Below are 23,333 nucleotides of genomic sequence, written 5' to 3'. Positions count from 1 at the left end.
ATAAGACAAACGAATATTTTCGAGACGAGACAGCATTTCCACGAGACTCCACGAGACGAGACAGGCCAAAGTCTCGTCTCGTGGGCAACACTATCTGCGAGCCCCGAACACTACCCCACAGGGCGGTACTGGTTCCATAGAGTCGGATATGAGGCTTGCACGGACCACGGAAAGTGAAGAGGCTGGGAGAAAGTAAGGATTTAGCCAAAGTGGATTGCAGAGAAGAACAGAGGAAATTCAAAACTAGGGTTCACCCACGGGATTCGAACATAGGACCTCGGGAATTGGAAACAAAACCCTTGCCAATTGAGCTAACAACGGCATTCGCTCGATGTTTTGGAACTTATATTTCAATCATGTTTGACCTGCTCGTTACCTGACAAAAGATCCAACATTCTCGGAGGAGATTTGAACCCAAGTCCTTTCGGATACCAAATTTCTATATTTGAAATTTTATTTCAAATGTTACTTCTTACATTATTATGTAGATATATGCAAGCACTGACGTACATAAGGTGCTGATGGGGCAACAGCCCCTCAAGAACGTTTGAGAAAATCAAAATTTACAAATGAATGCAGTAAAGAACTCGGGGAAAAACCAAAGTGATAAAAAATGGTATTTACTAATTACGAAACATTTTATAGTCTTTATTCTTCCCCTAGAACGTAGCTATGTAACTATTTCCCTTTACAATTCCAGCCCCATCCAAAGAAATGCAGCATACGCTCCTATAAAACACTACATAAATTTACAGAACATCTAAAGTATTGAGACATTGGAAGATTCTCTCGATTGTTTACACCTAGATCGTTTCAGAAAAAACACAAGAACAATGGAGTATACCTTCAGTATTGTTGTCAATGTACTAATGCCATCTGGTGCCTTCTACATAATGAACTACGTGCTACGAACTCTCAGACATTTCATTGCTTTTCAATACAATTTCGACTTTGGTATAGGAGCGCATAACTACCTCGGAGATGCTCCTTCTAGACTGATTTACGAGCAGATATTGACGCTAATAAAGCATTGAATACTGGACGAACGTAAAGAAGTTCCTTGCGAACAACGTTAACACACGATTAATAACACACAAGCTTTTAAACTTCGTTACTTTCATATTCAATCTCCTGGTACAGTCTTGGACACAGCTGGCTTGTAACGACCCTATTGAAGAAGCAGTGAAGCAAGCCATGCATGTCTGACCACCAAGCGCCTTGTGACTAGACAACCCAAACAGCATTGCAATTTTGCGGCTTGTATACCAGTCACGGGTATACATCTCTGTAAATTGAGTAGTGATGCCAAAGAGAAATACGAGATGAAGATTGTCGATCGTAATGTCTCGTGTTCTCGACATGGAATAATACTCGGTCCACGTTACGTTCCATTATTTAATGTTGTTTGGGAATGAACATGACGGACTAGGTTTATATTTTCAATCCTTGCATTACAGTAAATTCCATATTTTACAATTATATTAATGCTTTGAACGAAAATAATGTCCAGAAAAACATCGAACACACGTTCACACCATTCTTCTCACACACATGCGCGTGAAAACAAACACACAAAGCTAAGTTTTAACTTCCAAGTGAATGTCCAAATAACAGTAAATGGAGAAGCACGATGTGCGAAACATGGGATTTTTCACAGAAAGAATGCGTCTATTTGTGACATACGTGGTTTCTATTAAGAGACAATGAAACAATTATGAGAGAAATTAACATGCATTTTCGTCTTCAGGTGCTGAGGAAGGAAACAGACTGACTGGAAAAAAGAAAGCATGGTGCTATTGATAGGCTGTTGGTTAGCGTACAGAGCTTTCATCAGTGAGGTCTAGGTTCGATCCCCACCAAGGACATTTATTTTTATTCTTTTCTATTAGTGAAGAAGTATGTAATATTGTTTTCTAGGCATTTTGACGAAAGGATACGCATCAAATTTGTTCGTTTAATCTGTATTTTCATTCTTCTAATAAGTTCTCTATCGCAATGGGATATAGAGATTCTCTATCTAGGCGATGGATATCTTCTCAATGGTTACGTAGCTGCGATTCTCCAGTCCCTTACACCCACTTGTCTTATTTATTTACTTCATTTAATATCTAACGAAAACACACAGATATAGTTAGAACAAGAAACACACCTCGCGTCGAAGGTTCCAGACTCGAGTTCTGGCTTTTTTTTTTTTTTTGCGAGGGTGATTATTCTTGTGTGTTTGTTTATCATCTTTGTCAAAAAAAATATTCCTCATTATTGCCGTGATTAACCTAGGGAGAGACCAAAGCGACTAAAATAACAAAAGTACAGAAAATGCAAGACACATCTGCCTAGGCACGTTATACCTTGGGAATTAGCAATCTGAAAATTAACTTGCGTTTCAGTCGACTACTTGCGAAAGAGTTTCGTGTTGTCTCGTTTGGAGTGTTGGTTATCGTGTCGGACCAGCATGCGGGCAACCCGAGTTCGAGCCCAGCTGAAGGCAAGTTTTTTTTTGTCTAATTTCATCCAACCTTATTTATAAAACTGAGGTTTCTGCAAAACCATTTGAATTGCATGCCACTTCGTATGTTGGTAATCTGAAAGCATCAAAGATGAAAATTTGATGTTTCGAAGCGACGATGTATTTGTGCATGTGTTGAAAAAACGCAGTTATTTATTAACGAAAAACATGCAGCCACGTGATCATTGAGAACGCTTCCTAGTTGTCAGTGCTAATATGGCAGTAGTAACTACAGTCTGTCAACACACACCAACTTTCAGGTTTCCCGTAAAATGAATACCTTTCCACGTTTCAAAATCATGAGTGCTGTCTAAAGCAATACTTTGATACTTGCGTTTGCATGTTCGAATCTAAAGTAATACGAAACTTTTTTCCCAACAAATGACATTCAAACCATTAATAACTGTTTGAAATGTGATACTGATATCATATATAGAAAGAATAAAAATGGAGAATTTCGCTTAATACAACTTATAAATAGGGAGCGGAAGTTGATGAAATGTCATCTTTTTTCTGACATCTCGGACGCGATGCCCATTAAATATACACAATATTAGACTTCATCTAGAACCCAAAGAAGGTAATTTTAAAGTGCATTTTTTTGCATTTGTTGCCATTTGTCAGGTTTTAGGTCATTTTCCCGGATTTTCGGCATTTACCCGTCATTTTTTGCAATATTCGGTATATTGTTTCATCATATTTTGTCACTTCTTTAATTTTGGTAATATTCTTGAATCTTTTCACCAAGGTATATGTATATCTCGCAGGATTGCAATTTACGAGCAAAAGAAATGCTGAACTGGTGACAGTCTTTGTTGTGTCGGGGGAAACCACCATGTGCCCGTCTGGGGCAAACTCAGATTTAAGATCAGAAAAGGAGAGGCTTGAAATACCATAGCTAGACCCCGTTTGCACTGAAAATCCTCGTTGCATATTTTAATTGAATGTGCATGTGCTATCATTTGGTGCCCTTTTTTTAAAAGCAAGATTGCATTTTGTTTAATTTCATTTTCATTTCAATTTTTAAACTGAAACTAACAAATTTGATGGTCATTTCTCGAATTTTACGTCATTTTTTCCCCATTTTTTAGGATATTCTATAGGTCATATACCTATATTTTTTAGGTCATCAACTTCCGCTCCCTACTTATAAATACTATATTAAATTATGTGGATACCTGATGTGAAACGTACGATGCACGATCAGAGAGCCTGAATGTTGCATTGAAAACTGCAGAGAACAATGACTGACTTATGAACAGTGAAAGGTTTTTCCATGCTCCAATGGGATTTTATTTATAACTATAAATAAACAAGGGAGAATGTCACAGGTTGGTATGATGAACTAAATTGTAATCTAAAGTTTTAATTGAAGAAACAAAACACGTTCGCGGTTAAAAATAGGGCATTGCTGGTCCGACACGATAACCAACACTCCAAACGAGACAACACGAAACTCTTTCGCAAGTAGTCGACTGAAACGCAAGTTAATTTTCAGATTGCTAATTCCCAAGGTATAACGTGCCTAGGCAGATGTGTCTTGCATTTTCTGTACTTTTGTTATTTTAGTCGCTTTGGTCTCTCCCTAGGTTAATCACGGCAATAATGAGGAATATTTTTTTTGACAAAGATGATAAACAAACACACAAGAATAATCACCCTCGCAAAAAAAAAAAAAGCCAGAACTCGAGTCTGGAACCTTCGACGCGAGGTGTGTTTCTTGTTCTAACTATATCTGTGTGTTTTCGTTAGATATTAAATGAAGTAAATAAATAAGACAAGTGGGTGTAAGGGACTGGAGAATCGCAGCTACGTAACCATTGAGAAGATATCCATCGCCTAGATAGAGAATCTCTATATCCCATTGCGATAGAGAACTTATTAGAAGAATGAAAATACAGATTAAACGAACAAATTTGATGCGTATCCTTTCGTCAAAATGCCTAGAAAACAATATTACATACTTCTTCACTAATAGAAAAGAATAAAAATAAATGTCCTTGGTGGGGATCGAACCTAGACCTCACTGATGAAAACTCTGTACGCTAACCAACAGCCTATCAATAGCACCATGCTTTCTTTTTTCCAGTCAGTCTGTTTCCTTCCTCAGCACCTGAAGACGAAAATGCATGTTAATTTCTCTCATAATTGTTTCATTGTCTCTTAATAGAAACCACGTATGTCACAAATAGACGCATTCTTTCTGTGAAAAATCCCATGTTTCGCACATCGTGCTTCTCCATTTACTGTTATTTGGACATTCACTTGGAAGTTAAAACTTAGCTTTGTGTGTTTGTTTTCACGCGCATGTGTGTGAGAAGAATGGTGTGAACGTGTGTTCGATGTTTTTCTGGACATTATTTTCGTTCAAAGCATTAATATAATTGTAAAATATGGAATTTACTGTAATGCAAGGATTGAAAATATAAACCTAGTCCGTCATGTTCATTCCCAAACAACATTAAATAATGGAACGTAACGTGGACCGAGTATTATTCCATGTCGAGAACACGAGACATTACGATCGACAATCTTCATCTCGTATTTCTCTTTGGCATCACTACTCAATTTACAGAGATGTATACCCGTGACTGGTATACAAGCCGCAAAATTGCAATGCTGTTTGGGTTGTCTAGTCACAAGGCGCTTGGTGGTCAGACATGCATGGCTTGCTTCACTGCTTCTTCAATAGGGTCGTAACAAGCCAGCTGTGTCCAAGACTGTACGTGAAATAGGCAAACCAAACGATCGTTTGTTGGGAAGGTTTGTGGTGTAGTGGTTTGCGTTGCAGACTATGAAGCCCACGGCCTAAGTTCGAAACCCGAGTTGGACAAATCTCTTTTTAAAAAAAAGAAAAATGACTCTTCGACGAGACTTATACAAAGCAAAGTATACACAAATTTAGACCCCTTGAGCTTTTCCATCTTGATCAACATTGAGATTCATGATATCAGCGCCAAGTTGCATAACACTTATGTAACTACAGAAAAATAGTGGCCGCGGTGGCTCAGTCGGTAACGCGTCTGACTACCATGCTAAAGGTCCCGGGTTCGATCCCCGGCCGGTTCAAATCCGGGAACTCTTCGGCCCCGGCGCCCACCCAGCGTCGAATAACATGTGTACCTGGGGGAAACTCTGGGGGGTAAAGGCGGTCAGGGGCGTGATGCCGATCACATCACCCCCACTCACGACCGGATCAAGGAAGTGTGGGGCGTTACCCCCACACCCCCTATACGCCTTCATGGCGTGGTGCTATGCACACTTTACCTTTAACTACAGAAAAATATTGAACGTAATACGGCCGCACACCTGCTCTCTTTCGAAATACAGTCAGCTGTGATAACCCCATTGCGATTTGCTGTTGAAAGAAGAAACTATGTAGAGGAAATAGTCGATGAACATTTTAAGGAACATGTATGCCTGTTTTGTAGAGAGCAAACAATAGTGAAGAGTGTGGTCCATAACATTTATGTGATTCACATATTCTAGAAATCGGGGTTCTATAGACGGTGGAGGCACATTACACGGTGATTTGAATCCAACTTTAAACTGTAGGCCCAATCCCGATTAGCCTATCCGTTGATAAATTGGACTTAAAACGTTGAAAGAAGAAACCAATAGAAAGAAGTCGAAATCACCAGAAAATCAAGCGAATAATATGAAGCTTGGAGCACGTGGTTCCTTTCGTAGGCATCAGATGGCAATAGTGTAGTGAAAGTAATCTCTACCGCGGTTATGTTCTCCTTATACCAAGAGTCAAAATCGCTGCTGCATTTAGGCAACTTCTACGTAAAACAACCTTTCTCGCTCGATTTCGACGTTTAGTATCAGGAAAATATAAGAGCCGTGAAGTACACCTTCAGCATATTTGCAATACACTAATGCCATCTGATGGCTTCCTAGTGAACTACGTGCTACAAACTGCACATTTCGTTGATTTTCAATGCGATTTCGACTTTCGGTATCAGGAGCACATAACTACCTAGGAGTATACGCTTCAGCCACCACGTGGGAGATGCTCCTTCTAGCATGATTTACGAGCAGATATTGACGCTAATAAAGCATTTAATGCTGGAGGAACGAAAAGAAGTTCCTCGCAAACAATGTTTAACAGACGATAAATAATACAAAAGCGTTTAAACTTCGTTATTTTCATATTCAATATCCTGGTACGTGAAATAGGCAAACCAAACGATCGTTTGTTGGGAAGGTTTGTGGTGTAGTGGTTTGCGTTGCAGACTATGAAGCCCACGGCCTAAGTTCGAAACCCGGGTTGGACAAACCTCTTTTTTTAAAAAAAGAAAAATGACTCTTCGACGAGAATTATACAAAACAAAGTATACCCAAATTTAGACCCCTTGAGCTTTTCCATCTTGATCAACATTGAGATTCATGATATCAGCGCCAAGTTGCATAACACTTATGTAACTACAGAAAAATAGTGGCCGCGGTGGCTCAGTCGGTAACGCGTCTGACTACCATGCTAAAGGTCCCGGGTTCGATCCCCGGCCGGTTCAAATCCGGGAACTCTTCGGCCCCGGCGCCCACCCAGCGTCGAATAACATGTGTACCTGGGGGAAACTCTGGGGGGTAAAGGCGGTCAGGGGCGTGATGCCGATCACATCACCCCCACTCACGACCGGATCAAGGAAGTGTGGGGCGTTACCCCCACACCCCCTATACGCCTTCATGGCGTGGTGCTATGCACACTTTACCTTTAACTACAGAAAAATATTGAACGTAATACGGCCCCACACCTGCTCTCTTTCGAAATACAGTCAGCTGTGATAACCCCATTGCGATTTGCTGTTGAAAGAAGAAACTATGTAGAGGAAATAGTCGATGAACATTTTAAGGAACATGTATGCCTGTTTTGTAGAGAGCAAACAATAGTGAAGAGTGTGGTCCATAACATTTATGTGATTCACATATTCTAGAAATCGGGGTTCTATAGACGGTGGAGGCACATTACACGGTGATTTGAATCCAACTTTAAACTGTAGGCCCAATCCCGATTAGCCTATCCGTTGATAAATTGGACTTAAAACGTTGAAAGAAGAAACCAATAGAAAGAAGTCGAAATCACCAGAAAATCAAGCGAATAATATGAAGCTTGGAGCACGTGGTTCCTTTCGTAGGCATCAGATGGCAATAGTGTAGTGAAAGTAATCTCTACCGCGGTTATGTTCTCCTTATACCAAGAGTCAAAATCGCTGCTGCATTTAGGCAACTTCTACGTAAAACAACCTTTCTCGCTCGATTTCGACGTTTAGTATCAGGAAAATATAAGAGCCGTGAAGTACACCTTCAGCATATTTGCAATACACTAATGCCATCTGATGGCTTCCTAGTGAACTACGTGCTACAAACTGCACATTTCGTTGATTTTCAATGCGATTTCGACTTTCGGTATCAGGAGCACATAACTACCTAGGAGTATACGCTTCAGCCACCACGTGGGAGATGCTCCTTCTAGCATGATTTACGAGCAGATATTGACGCTAATAAAGCATTTAATGCTGGAGGAACGAAAAGAAGTTCCTCGCAAACAATGTTTAACAGACGATAAATAATACAAAAGCGTTTAAACTTCGTTATTTTCATATTCAATATCCTGGTACGTGAAATAGGCAAACCAAACGATCGTTTGTTGGGAAGGTTTGTGGTGTAGTGGTTTGCGTTGCAGACTATGAAGCCCACGGCCTAAGTTCGAAACCCGGGTTGGACAAACCTCTTTTTTTAAAAAAAGAAAAATGACTCTTCGACGAGAATTATACAAAACAAAGTATACCCAAATTTAGACCCCTTGAGCTTTTTCATCTTGATCAACATCGAGATTCATGATATCAGCGCCAAGTTTCATAACCTTTATGTAACGACAGAAAAATATTGAACGTAATACGGCCCCACACCTGCTCTCTTTCGAAATACAGTCAGCTGTGATAACCCCATTGCGATTTGCTGTTGAAAGAAGAAACTATGTAGAGGAAATAGTTGATGAATATTTTAAGGAACATTTATGTCTGTTTTGTAGAGAGCAAACTATATTGAAGGGTATGGTCCATAACATTTATGTGATTCACATTTGCGAGAAATCGGGGTTCTGTAGACTGTGAAGGCACATTCCACGGTGGTTTGGATTCCACTTTAAACTGTAGGACCAATCCCGATTAGCCTATCCTTGGATAAATCGGACTTAAAACCTTGAAAGAAGAAAACAATAGAAAACTAAATCACTGGATAGCAAGCGAATAATATGAAGCTTGGAACACGTGGTCCCCTTCGAAGCCATCCGATGGCATTTGTGTAGTGAAGTGTGGTGGTCAATGTTCTACAACGAGAGGTCTCATGTAAATGGGCCTCGTGGCGCAGTGGTTAGCAAAGATGGTCTGTATTTCAGATCTCCAAGGATCGATCCCAGCAGGGAGTGGAAGTAATTTTTATAGCACATATTTTATATTAATTTCGATGTTGACGGTTGAAAGCTAAGAATTAGACATCGTGTTGCAGTGGTTGCGCATTTGCTCCATGTTCCAGAGGTCCAAAGATCGATCCCGTCGCAGCTGCAAAAAATGTTTTCAACCAATTCTCAACTTCGTATTTCAATTTCTAGGTTGCTGCCGTATTATTCTTTTCCTTTCATATTTGATTCTCCGCGGACATCACCATCTGATGATTGAAGCAGCCGATTTTTGAGGATTCTGGAATCCTCTGGAATATGGAGCATGCGCGCTATCCACTGCGGTATGCTGCATTTTGCTTATTAGCTGTTTTTCTTTAGCCTGAGGATCATAGTAGCCAGCATGTAGCAACCATCAAAGAGTTCGGCGGCTTCCCTCAGTCACGAGAATATTTCGTATATTGTTTGGTATTCAGCGAAAGATGTTCCTAATTCTCCTTGAACTGAAACATAGGATAATTGGGTTTGGATTCTACAGAACCAATTGTCAAGCCCACGCTCGTCACCATGTTCTTTACGTAGATTGCATCGTGTACGCGTATTACATGGTATACTTGTGTACTAACATCCTATTGTTCTTCATGCGTAGACGCAGATCGATATTCCCATGTTAATAATTCCAAGGTGCCTCAAGTAGTAATGTCTGATTCTTTGCCACAGCCGTCAAAGATTAAGGTAGTCTTAATCGCTAGCCATGGCTAGGAATAACTAACTAAGAAAACTTTCCTACGTCAAACCTCATACCAAAAGGGTGGAACAAGTCTCTGCACAAGATCTAGTTCGCCACCCTAGTAAGCTCTAACGAGGTTATGTGCTCCTGATACCAAGAGTCAAAATCGCTGCTTTTAACTTCTACGTAAAACAACCATTTTTCGCTCGATTTCGACGTTTCGTATCAGGAAAACATAAGAACCGTGGACCACACCTTCAGCATAGTTGCAAATGCACTAATGTCATCTGGTGGCTTCCTAGTGAACTACGTGCTACAAACTCGAAACATTTCACAATTTGTTATAGTTATCAGGACTTCAAACTTGTCACAACTGCAACTTATTCCTTGCAAACAATTTTAACACAGAATTGCTACAATACAAGCTTTTGATCTTAGTTATTTTTCTATTCAGTCTCCTGGCACCTCAAATAGACCTTTGAAAAAGGTTTTTCAATGTGAAGTTTTGTGGGCTGGAATATTATGGAATTGGAAATAACCATATGTTCCAATTTCATCGCGATTTGAACTTAGTATCTCCAGTAACTAACTAACTAACTAACTCTCTAGCCTTCTTAAACCCGAAGGTTCAAGGCTGCAGCAACACAGGCCTTCCATCTGTCCCTATCTTGAGCAAGATCTATATACTCTTTTCCATCCCTACCGATTTCCTTTGGTCCATCTCAATGTTGTCCATCCATCTTCGCCTTCCTACAGGCCTCTTACCATCAGGTTTCCCAACAAAAAATCTGTAAACTCCTCTTTCCTCTCCCACTCGTGTGACATGGCCTGCCCACCTAAGTCTTCTTGATTTAATTATTCTAATAATATCTGGACATGAATACAAATTATGTAATTTTCTCCACTCACCTGTCTCCTCATCCCTTTTAGGTCCAAATATTTTCCTAAGGATCTTATTTTCAAATACTCTCAATTTATGTTCCTCTTTCAATGTAAGGGACCAAGTTTCACACCCATATAATAGTACAGGCAAAATTACTGTTTTGTATATTTTAACTTTTAGTTTCTTAGATATTAAACGAGAAGATAAAAGTTTATGAAGAGAGAAGTAACATGCATTTCCTGAATTAAGCCTACTTTTTATTTCCTCTTTAATATAATTTTCATTTGTTAATATTACTCCTAAGTATTTGAATTTGGAAACTGGTTCAAACGAGTTGTTATCAATAATTAGATTTTGATTATTACCTAACACTTGGTTTCGGCCTGTAAGCATATATTTAGTTTTCTCTTTGTTAACTTCCAAACCTATCTCTTTAGCAGTTTTGAAAAATATTTTTTAGCATTATTCTTAATTGTATTTATATCATCCCCTAATAAGTCTACATCATCTGCATATGCTAACAACTGAGTCACACGATTTAATTTTAGTCCTTCCTTAGTTTCTTTTACCTTCCTAACAGCATATTCTAAGGCAAAATTAAAGAGCAAAGGAGATAATGCATCTCCTTGTTTTAACCCATTATGAATTGTAAATTTGTCAGAAACATTAATACCCACATGAATTTTACTTTCTGTTTCACTGGTGCATATTTTTATCATACTAACAAGTTTCTTAGGTATTCCAAACTCGACTAATATATTATATAATTTATCTCTTTTGACCGAATCATATGCTTTTTTGAAATCAATAAATAGCTGATGGACATTTTGATTATATTCCCACTTTTTTTCAAGTGTCTGTCTAATGTGAAAAAATTGATCTGTAGTTGATCTGTTACGTTTAAATCCACATTGATAATCACCTATAATTTCATTAGCATATGGGGTTAGTCTTGTTAAAATAATGTTAGATAATATTTTATATGTTGTTGAGAGTAGAGAAATTCCACGGTAATTATTGCAGTTCATTTTATCTCCTTTTTTGAACACAGGAACAATTATGGGTTCTTTCCACTGTTGAGGGATTTCTTCTTTATTCCATATTAAACAAATTAATTTATGAATTTGACATATTAACGAATTTCCACCATATTTAATTAACTCGGCTGGTATTAAATCAATGCCAGGTACTTTATTATTCTTAAGCCTTTTAATAGCATCTTTAACTTCAGTCAAGTTCGGTTCTGGAACTAAATGTTCTGGTATGTGCACTTCATTTACTTCTGATTTATCTCCTACATGAACATTTAGAAGGTCATTAAAGTAGTTCTTCCATCTATTTAGAATATCGCTTGGGTCAGCTAGAAAATCACACTCTTTATCTTTTATCAAGTTTACTTTAGGTTGCCACCCCTTTCTAAATTCATTTACACCTTTATATAAATCTCTGATATTTTTGTTTTTGCTGTTTGTTTCAATTTCGTTAATTTTGCTTTTCAAGTAATCTCTTTTTTTACTTCTAAACGTGCGGTTAACTTCTCGCTTTATTCTATTATATTCTATTATATTCTCCAGTAACAGCAAGATAAAAAATATCTATATATCGTGTCTCATCGGTGGATTTGCTATCAACCAAATATAGTTTTATGCAAAACTGCCATGCTTTGAAATAAATAGTTCTAGTGTAAAACTTACATGGCTGTATTTGTGTTGCTGCAACCATACATTCCTTGAATGTCTTGCATTAAAATGTTTATGGAATTTTTAATATACAGATTAGTTTCAAAGAACTGTTTCTGTTTTCTTTTTGTGGACCAGGTTTATTACAGTTGCACTCACATGTAACAATAAACACCCCCAGAAGTGTTTGTGGCAAATACATCAAATCAGGCAACACTTATGGTGAGTCACATAATTATTCGGACAGATACGATTTCTGAATATTTACTGACGTAGTCGTGATATAATACGATGATAAATGTTTAATATTTATTTAACAAACAAAACACAATATGAGCACACTGTTAATTATCTTTAATTATGTTTAATATAATATATTAGTAAAATATTTTCATTAAACAAAACAAACATTTTTTGTAGGTTAAACAAAATTATTCGGACACATGGAAGGAGAAACAGGAAAACACGCTTGAAAAGCAAAGAACAGAAATGTCAGTATCTGGTAGGCATCCCTTTCATTTTTAACACCTCGGATAAACGATTTGGCATACTTTCTACCAATTTTCTGGTGTACACTGGCGATATGTTGGCCCATTCATGTTGAAGTCTCTCCTTGAGGTCTGCCTTCGAGGTTATAGGTGTTTTCCTCACTTCTTTTTCCAACTTACACCAGAGGTGCTCAATGATGTTCAAGTCTGGAGACTGCGGTGGAGGATGGAGCACTTTTGGGCAGTTGTACAATAACCATTCTTGTACTACGTGGGAAGTGTGCTTCGGGTCATTATCTTGATAAAACATAAAGTTACAAAGAATGCCCATCATTTCAGCACTAGTCTTTAGATTTGACTTCAGAATGTCAAGGTAACGGTACCTGTCCATTGTCTGTTCGATGAAAGCCAATTTACCAACGCCTTGGGCCGACATGCAGCCCCAAACCATTACGTGACCACCCCCGTGCTTCACTGTTGCTTGCAAATTTTTCCCTCGGAGCTCCTCATTTGGTTTACGCCACACTGTTACCCTCCCATCTGACTCACAAATATTGAATTTACTCTCATCAGTGAAAATTACCCGATTCCACCATGTCTGATCCTTTCCTAAGTGTTCCACTCTTCGTATAGTTTCAGGATGACTATGCTTTCCACACTCCTCAGCTACCTCAGCACACACCATTGGAGCACTCACCTTTGTTTTTTTTTTAATTTTCCTCACGATTACTGTCTCTTCTCTGGGGGAAAAAATTCTTGGTCTCCCTGTATGACCGTGGGACTCGATCCTGTCTTCATCTTTAAATCGCTTAATACATAATATCTGCAACTGTACTTTTTTTCATTTTTAACATTGAGGCAATTGCATGGTAAGTTTTACCCTTAGTGTGGTGCCATATCACTAACTGACGTTGTTCAAATGAACTTTCCTTTCCTCTTCGCCCCATTTCTACATAGAAAATGTTCTTATATCACAACTTTGTTAAACAAAACGCGATCGTAATTGCTATAGAAACCTACAGGAAACCAGAGTTAATATATATGAACAGAGTATACATACATCAATCAATCCGTAAATCGAAAGTGTCACTGTATCGCAAACTTACGTTAACATTTACTATGTGTCTGAATAATTTTGTGGCACTATTTTTGCAACGGTAGGGATTCATCCTTCATTATATTGTTGCTGATGTTCGTTATTTAACTTTTTATCGTCCAATTTTGTGCTAAACATGACATTTTTTAAACGAAAATCAACTTCAACGCTGTACACAGATTTCACTCCCTTCCCGCTCTTAAACATTAGAAATTTACTGTGTGTCCGAATAATTATGTGAGTCACTGTATATGTTGTGGCAGGTTATGGGAAAGGGGAGGAGCAGATGATCTTTACTGTAGTTCATGTTAGAGGAATAATTCCAAGTTTCACTTGATATGCAGAGATCTGACTGTAGATCTTATCTGCTTATGGATATTTGTGTCACCTACTAAGTGGCATGCCCAATGGATGGTTGGTGTAGGTCATAACCCCCCTTATAACCAATATTCCTAGAAAGAAGAATGTCAAAGGCAGGAAAAGATGGAAAATGAGAGCTCCTTTCAAAAATCCATTGCACTTACTTCTTGCTGGGAGTGGAAAAGTGAGTGCACGTTCACTTAACTAGTGCAAGAATATTTTTACAATTTTTCTTCACAACCAAAGTAAAGTTGGAAAAGATATAGTCTCATATTTTAGAATGTGACTTGGGGAGGAGATAGGTAAGTCCTTCCCCCAGTTCCAACGCCTCTGTCTAATAATGTTCAATAAGACGATCAACATATTCATAGTAGAAAAATAACCTAACAATTTCCATAGAAATGTGCACCTCCTCTGGAATAATCTTGTGGGACTGTTGGTAATTATGTTATTTTACTAGGAGCTTTTAATTATTGCTAGTAGCACATTTGAAATGAAAAAAAAACCTAATTTAGAAACTTTTATTAATCTCCTATAATTCTTGGTGTTAACCTTAAACATTTTCTGCTTATTGCTCTTAGGTAATAATACAAAATCTATAAATTATTTTTGTATTAATTGTAATAATGTTTATATTGTGATTCTTTAGGACACCTGTACATCACAGTAAAAAACAAACATTTTTAGACCTCTAAAAATTTTGGTTGTGGACCCCAGGAATATTGCAGTGACGTGCACTGAGGAGTAGCTAGTCTAGCAGAGATAGATCAATCAATCTCACATCTCTAATTATTTTCAAATCACAATATTTATTATCTTGAAGCATCAGTTCATATGCAACATTTCTTTCCACGCGCTTCTCGTCCCTCGATGTGATCAGCTGGCAAGGCTGGATACCCTAGCTGGCTCTTCTTCCGCCTTACCAGATCCAGGTATAGACGACCGCCTGAAGCGACAGGGAAGATTTCTGCCTGTACCTCCCTTACCCCTTCGCCCCCCGCTCCCATGGTTGAAAGCCCGTCGTTTCAGGTCCTCCAGTCTATCTCCTATAGGACAGATAGGGGATTGGTTTCCCTTCGATTCCTTTGTAAATCCTCTAAAGAACTCAGGGGAAAATTTTCTGCAGTACTTATGTTCTCTGTATTTACACAACCTTTTAAACGTTGTACAATATTATGTATAATATGGGATGTAGTTTTATTTGTATATGAATGGGAACGTACCTGTATTATGTGCAGACAAAAATGTTATGGTTTCTTTTCTTTTTTTCAAATATGGAATATATAATGATTAAATAACAAATATTTGCTCACGCTCTCTCTCACTCTCGTTTTAGTAGTGTTTTATTTAAATATTCTAATAATTTGGCCTCCAATAAAAAAATGGGTAAGTTAAACAGTCATGAATATGGATGTATTAATTTGGGCAAGAAAACGTGCATTCTGATTGTTGTTGTTGGTTTGGTTTCTTTTACTTCACCTTTCTGCCACATTTGGTTATCGCGAAAATGAGGATGAGTGATGATATAATGAAATTGATGAAGGGACCTCACAAAGAACAATTCAGGCCGGGAATCGAACCCGTGACGAGCAGGCATTCTTGTTCCTATGTGTTGTACTCTGCAGTGAATAATGAAATAATTTGGAATGTAAAGTGTATCCCAGAACTAAAAAAGCCAAATGAATATGGTTGAAGAAACTACAAAAAAGTGTGTTTTGTTACCTGTTCATCCCCTCTAATATATTTAATTTTTGCCACCTTCCATCACTTTTTCTAGCTGTATAGATTTAATCGCGATAAGTAGCTAATGAGCTTATGGAAGTCACGAGGGACTATCATAAACAGAGAACTCTGGACTCCTGATTTCACAGTGCCCTGCAGATGCACTGGGAGGAAATTATTTGTATTTTCTTTTTCCTTTCTTTATTGTTGCTTTTCCATCACTTTACCTAACTTCTGCCATGACGATGAACGTTGATTAAATTAAACGGATGAAAAGTGGTTACAAAGGAACACTCATGCACAGGCCAGGGCTCAAGCCCGGATCCTTCAGTAACGAGATCATGAGATGAAGAAATTAGGGAAATCAAGGAATGCAAATTTTTTGGGAAAACGTTAATCATATGCAAATATGGTGTTTCAAAAATCCAATTGAAATTTACGTACCACTGAGTAAATACGCAGTTTGTTTTACCGATACCCAAGTATCCGAATAGTAAGAGCTTTTCATTCATCCTTGTTGTCGGCCGACCTCCATGGGGGAGTGCAAGTGGCCCCGGATCGGTACCAGATGAATGCACATAGTGGTTTGGATCCCACTTTAAACTGTGGGTCCAGTCTCGATTAGCTTTTATGTACATAAAGTGGACTTAAACACCAAATCAACCAACCGCAGGGTAGTGGTTGTCACTGCACGCTATGACACCAGGAGTTCCGGTTTGAACCCTGACCTCGGCATGGGTGTTTTTTGTGTTTGTCTCTTCATTAATTGTATTGTACCATCTTCGCGATTAACCAAATGTGACGGCGATGCTAAGTAGCATAAATCAAATCATTGATTTATTGTTTAATTTGGTTTGTTTTAGCACTGATTGCTACAAGTATCGACATCACCGCACATCACTGGAATATTGTATGGTCCAGGACCTACACTCTGGTTCCAATGTATGGTTTTTCCCATTTATGAGAGAAAATAATATTTTTTTTTTCTTACAGCTAACTCAAGATGTTCCGACCATGCAAGGAGGTTTTCAATCTATTGAAGAATGGAAGGGATATGGGTGAGTATGTCTTAAGAAAGTAACTTTCCATGTCAATTAATAAACACCTGACACTGAATTCTGGTCTACTAGTACTTTAAAATCCAGATAGCCAAGTATCCTATACATGAGACATTGAGATTTTATTAGTGTATATTCCACAAGATGACTGACCTGTCAGAATTTGGTGAGGGTTTCTATTTCGTAGTTATGGAAGCCACACACCATTATTAAAATTGTGTCTCCTTTACTGCAATACTTGGAAAGTTACTTGTTAAAAGAAACTGAGTTACCATTAAAGTTATTTTACTCAAAAAGCAATAGGTGATAGGTGTTCTATGCAGTGGTGATTTTGTCGATAAGAGTATAACACTATACAATTTTAATAATCAACTTATCCACTCTTTCAGGAGAATATTTGGCTTAAGGTATTGCAAAAATATGGCATTGTTCTGTTAAAAAATGTGAAGAAATGTAATTGTAAAAGTAACTCTTAATTTCATTCTCACTTACTTAAAAAGGTAACACAGTTACAGTTATGTTTTAAAAACTACAGTTACCATTACTGCATTACAAGTAACTTGTTACTTCCAAACACTGCAATGGAGATAAGTGTGTATTATATATGTGTGACTATTTTCTACAGCCGAAAATGGTATTTTATAGAAATACCATCCAAAGAGTTTAAAAGAGAAAATGTATGGTATATATTTATAAAGAACATAGACTCATGCAACAAAAATTGGTAATGTATCTAGATCAGGGATTCCCAACCTTTTTACGTTCGTGGCACCCTTGAGAATAAGATTAAAAACTTGGGGCACCCTTGTTAGATTTTTTTACAATTTTTAATCTCAAATCTAAGTGGAATATGTTATCAGGAGCAAGTTAAATTGATTGTCAAATAAATATACCTACTCCAGTTACTAATTTATTGGCAGATAATATAAGGAACAAACATCAGAATAGAATACAGTTTACTACAATGGAAATCACTCAAAAGATTTCTGATTTATTAATGTGAGACTTGCGATTGATGCTTCAAGCACAAATGTTTGTTATCAGGCCTTACAGTTGACAACGAAACACGCATATTATCCTCAAAGTTATGCAGTCTATTTCTTGCTTTGGGATTTATTATCGCCATAGCAGAGAAGGCTTGCTCGCACAAATATGAAATTGAAAAGGACAAAAGTATGTCCATTGTTTTCTTCAATAGATTAGAATAGTCCTCTGTCAGTCCAAAGCAAAAAACAGCCACCGATGCCTCACTCTTGGTAAACTTAACTTTGAGTGTGGAATCAGTGCAGAAAGCAATGAATTCATCCTGTTTGCAATCTGTGAAATCTATTTCCTCCGCACTGTCTGTGAAATCAAAAATGAAACATCTGTTGGGCATGAGAGTAATTAATTGAACTTAATACGTGGGTGACACTAAAAGTTTGTAGATGCGGCAACACTGATTGCAGCAATACATTGTCTCTAGGATATGTTGAAGTTAGTAGTCTGTGAAGTGTGATAATGCTGCAGAATTTATAGTTGTTAATTGTTGTGTGCCAGAAATTAGTCAATTATTGTCGTGTGTATACAGTAAAATGGATTTAACACGGAAGCACTTCAGAGCAATGATTTTTTACGATTTTCGAGCAGGTTTAACGCAGCAGCAATGTTATGAAAGGCTCCGAAATGCATTTCAGGAGGAAGCCCCATGCCATGCGACTGTGTTTAATTGGTTTTTAGAATTTCGACGTGGACGTCAGAAACTCAGTGATGAATTACGTGATGGTCGTCCTGTGACAGCAACTTCTCAAGAAAACGTCGACAGAGTGCGTTGCATGATAGAGGAGGATAACCAGGTGACATATGCAGTTATTAGTGCAACACTGGGTATTGGTATGAGTCAGGTTCAAACGATCCTGCATGACCGCCTTGGTGTCAGGAAGCTCTGTGCCAGATGGATCCCACACCATCTTACTCAGGAGCAAAAGCAGGCATGGGTCACATGGTGCATGAAAATGCTGGACAAATTTAACCAAGGACAATCAAATGCAGTGTATGACATCGTAACAGGTGAAGAAACTTGGGTGTACTGTTATGAACCCGAGAGCAAACGACAGTCGACGCAGTGGATCTTCCCGGATGAAGACCCACCAACAAAAGTCAGGAAGGGACGAAGTGTTGGCAAACAAATGGTTGCCACTTTCTTCAGTCGGACGGGCCATATTGCAACAGTGCCGCTACAGGGACATCGGACCGTTAATGCTGAATGGTACACTACGGTTTGTTTACTGGAGATTGTACGGAAAGTTCGTGAAAAACGCCCACGAAGTCGCATTATTGTGCATCAAGGCAATGCACGCAGCCATACAGCAGTACGAACAATTGAATTCTTCAAAGCCTCCAACATCGAAGAAATGACTCATCCTCTTTACAGTCCCGACCTCGCCCCTTGTGATTTCTTCCTGTTCCCTAAAATCAAGGATACATTACGAGGTTCTACATTTCCTACTCCCGAGGAGGCAGTCACCGCCTTCGTTCAGTGCATTCAAGAGGTGCCTGCAGATGTGTGATCCCAGTGCTTTCACACTTGGTTTGAGCGGATGAACAAGTGTATCAACTGTCATGGAGAATACTTTCAAAAATTATAGCATTCATACTTTTGGTCTCCAGTGTTTTACTTGCGCGTGTCTAAAAACTTTTAGTGTGACCTATCGTATTTCTGTTGCCTACTTCCTAATAATATTTTTTTTTTTCGTTTTTAAATATTTTTTGTTTATCCCATCAATATCTCGGGGCATCCTAGGCTGATCCCCAATTGGGAATCACTGATCTAGATCATGGTGGAAAGATTAATAGGTGGGTACACAGTGCACACACATCACAGTTTTGATGTCATATATATGTTTGTTGTAATGTTTTTCTTATTTACTTCACTTTATTACACCAATTGCAGCAATAAAGATGAATGATAGATGAAATTGATGAAAGGACACTCACAAAGGAACATGCATGCATATGCCACCAAAATAGCTAAAATACACAGTAGCCATTCCTGTGTGTGCAAGCATATGTGTGTATGACATTAACTTCTAATTTTTATAACATGCATACATAAATAAAATCAACATGCAGTGATTATTTAACTTACTTTTGATCTCCTATCTTTGGCTTGAATAAGGTTTATTAATTTGAGAATCAACTGTATGTTTTCAGGTAATGCATGTGTAAGATCAACATGCAGCAGTACATCACCTACAGTGAGAAAAACAACTCAACTGAAGAAAATGTTGCAATCTCCAGACCTTGAATTCATTATGGAAGCCCACTCTGGATTAAGTGCACGTATAGTTGAAGAAACAGGTTTGTCATAATGGCTTAATTGCATAACCGAGTTCAGTACCAATATAATACACTATTACCAGTAACTATATTTGCAACTCCAAGTTGAATAGGTGTCACCTACCCTATCCAAAAAAAAGTTGATTGTTTATGGTATGTAATAGAATGTTCTGGTTTCATATTACATTAAAAATTGATGTTGTCTTCGTATAATTATTTGCTTTATTTTGTTATAATCTTTTTGATTGGAAGTCAAATGTACTTAATATACTTTCATGTATATGAAAATTTAAACTAAGATTTGGAACCAAATTAATGTTACTAAAAAATAAACACACTCTCCATTCTATGGATGATTTGTTTCTGAATGTTCTGACACATTTATGTGAATGCCTCTCAACAATGACAAAAGTACATGTGTGTTGCATTGAAATGTTTAGAAAATAATGTAATTAGGTTTACATCAATTACAAATATAATACTTTTCATCGTTTTTATGCACTTAACACAGACGAAACTTAGTAGAAATTTAAGTGAAAATGCAGACTCAACCAGGACTCAAACCTGGCCCTCTGGCATACTATGCCATTGTTATTAAAACAGAGCTACTGAGCCACCAGCCAGCCCTGGTTTTGTGTGATTTTTCTCTTTGCTCTTTTACCTGTGTGGGGGCCTCCGTGGTGGCACAGCAGTAACATCATTGCCTTGGGCTTGTAATCAATTCCCCCTCTCTCAGGTGTTACCCGGTGGAGGCACATAGTGGTTTGGATTCCACATTAAACTGTAGATCAAATCTCTTATTAGCCCATGTAATTTTGATGATTTTTTTGATTTTTTGTGAGTTCTTATCCTTCAAATTCGAATCCTGAGATGGACATTACAAAGCATGAAATTTTATCAATCACAGCTGAAAGTTTTGAAAATTTGCCTGCAAAAATAGATTTTCTCACTTGTAACATTTTCAAACTTTCATCAGAGATAATAAATTTTGTAAGTGACACAAACATCCCATCACTGCCTTTTTTGTAAGAGGAAAAGTTCTCCAAAGCCAGTTTGCTATTGAGACACAAATGATAATTGTGCAAAGATAATCATAAAAGCTAATGAAAACAATGTGGTATGTTCATAATTAATTTTCATTTACACATACTTACTTATATTTATTTTTCGTTTACACAAACAATTAGCTATTCTTATTACATGCTTATGTAAAAACAAAGAAGTGTCATTACACGCTGGAAGAAAAACTGTACCGCATACTATTATGAGGTAAGAAACAATATCATCTCCAATTGTATTGGATAATATATGTGCAACACTTAGTCATTGTTACCACATATATCATCTGATAGAAGTCTCAAGTGTATTTCCCAGTTTTGTTGGTATTTTACTTCTGTTACTGGTTCCATAGGTTTCCGTGGAGTGTGGGCTAGTGGCTTGAGCATTTCAGCTCAGCTTGGCGTGAGAGACAGCAACGAGGCATCTTGGACTCAGGTACTGGAGGTGGTGGAGTTTATGGCAGACACAACATCCATCCCTATCTTGCTGGATGCTGACACTGGCTACGGGAACTTCAACAATGCCAGGAGGCTGGTCAGGAAGTTGGAGGACAGGGGAGTTGCTGGTAAGAAAATACAGTTCTTATTATTGCACTGTTGTCTTCCATTGAATTCTCACGTAGATGAATGGTTAATGCTATGGTCTTTGGTGTGAGGATTCTGAATTCAGTCCCAGGTGGAAACACAGAAATTTGAATTTTGACAATTATATGATATATACAGGGTTTTCCAAAAGTCCTTCCCACATTTAAATTCACTATAACTTTGTAACGAACAGAGATATTACAGTGACATAAACTTTGTACTTCACAGCAGTCTTTAAAGTTTTACCAGGTAACACTGCTTTTCTGTCAGCCTCATCTCCACACCTCCCACTGGGCAACATTCACATCAATGCATTCCTGCAATCTCGTCCTGAATCCAAAATGCCCACGATGACTACAGATATATTTGCTTTGAAGTCATCCAGATCTCTCCCCCCCCCCCTGTACACTTCCATCTTGACACACATCCCCACAGCCAAAAGTCACAAAGAGCCAGGTCTGGTGACCTTATGGGCCATGATGTGGGTCCTCTGCGGCCAATCCACCTGCCTCATGAATTGATGCCATCCTGTAATCAACTGATCGATCAGTCGCATGGTCATCTCAATGTGCAGCGTTGCCAGGTAAAACTTTAAAGTCTGCTGTGCAGTACAAACTTTATTTCACTGAAATATCTTTGTTTGTTGCAAAGCTATAGTGAATTTTAATGTGGGAAGAACTTTTATACAACCAGTGCCTGAAGTGGAAAATATTAGCTGAGGGAATTTAAAAGTGTAAAGGTCTAATCTGCATTTACATGAAATTTTTCGAACTGATTCATTTTTTTCTTTGAGTATTCTGTTGGAATATTAACATACTATGCAGGGGTGAAGGGAAGATAACTGACTAGTTTGACATCCATTTTCAATGTCCCATGGTTCTCACATATCAGTACAACTACATATATGACACATGACTATAAAGTAGAGCACACCTGTCTAGAACAGTGTTTGAGGTGGGGGAGGCATCAATATGCTCCTCCCTCCAACTAGGAAAATTAATGAAAAGCACTCCCTTCAACATCAATTCCCTTGTCGCTATGTCAAACTAGGGCAAAGCTGATACTAAATAATCTGATTATTGTGCAAAATGAAGAATTTTCGTTATTTTTGCAAAAACAAGAGAAATGAATTTTATGATTATCTCACGTCAAATTATGAACATTTTAAAACAAAACTTTAGCAAATTGAGAACTTACAGATTATAAATATTCTGAACTACTTTCAGTTGCTACAATTTTCTAGTATTGGTGTTGGTGGGAATCAGTAATCAGCATTGGTATTGGTATTGTTATTAGCTCAGTCCCATGTTAAATTAAACAACCATCCTCTCAGCTATCCCCAAGGTTCAAGCAAACATTCCTCACACAATTTCTGCTTCAGGCATTGATTCAGACAAGATTGACAGGGGTAATGGGACTGGATGTCCTAACCTTTCCTTCAAAGGGCTGT

At 38.0% G+C, this 23,333-nt stretch overlaps 1 protein-coding gene across 1 annotated transcript in view; it reads left to right on the top strand.

Moving 5' to 3' along the window:
• The window catches only part of LOC145989230 (phosphoenolpyruvate phosphomutase-like), a 43,531-nt gene that overhangs the window by 7,320 nt on the left and 12,878 nt on the right, over window positions 1-23,333 (top strand). The window contains exons 2-4 of the mRNA XM_083124540.1: window positions 16,858-16,922; window positions 20,115-20,261; window positions 21,652-21,864. Of these exons, the coding sequence (XP_082980666.1) occupies window positions 16,868-16,922; window positions 20,115-20,261; window positions 21,652-21,864 (415 nt within the window). The 5' untranslated portion in view covers window positions 16,858-16,867. The remainder of the gene's footprint in view (window positions 1-16,857; window positions 16,923-20,114; window positions 20,262-21,651; window positions 21,865-23,333) is intronic.

Source organism: Lepisma saccharinum, chromosome 6, assembly GCF_977018435.1.
Source record: "Lepisma saccharinum chromosome 6, izLepSacc3.1, whole genome shotgun sequence".
NCBI lineage: Eukaryota > Metazoa > Arthropoda > Insecta > Zygentoma > Lepismatidae > Lepisma > Lepisma saccharinum.
Note: the sequence above shows the minus strand (reverse complement) of the source record. Positions and strands in the feature narration are given on the sequence as shown.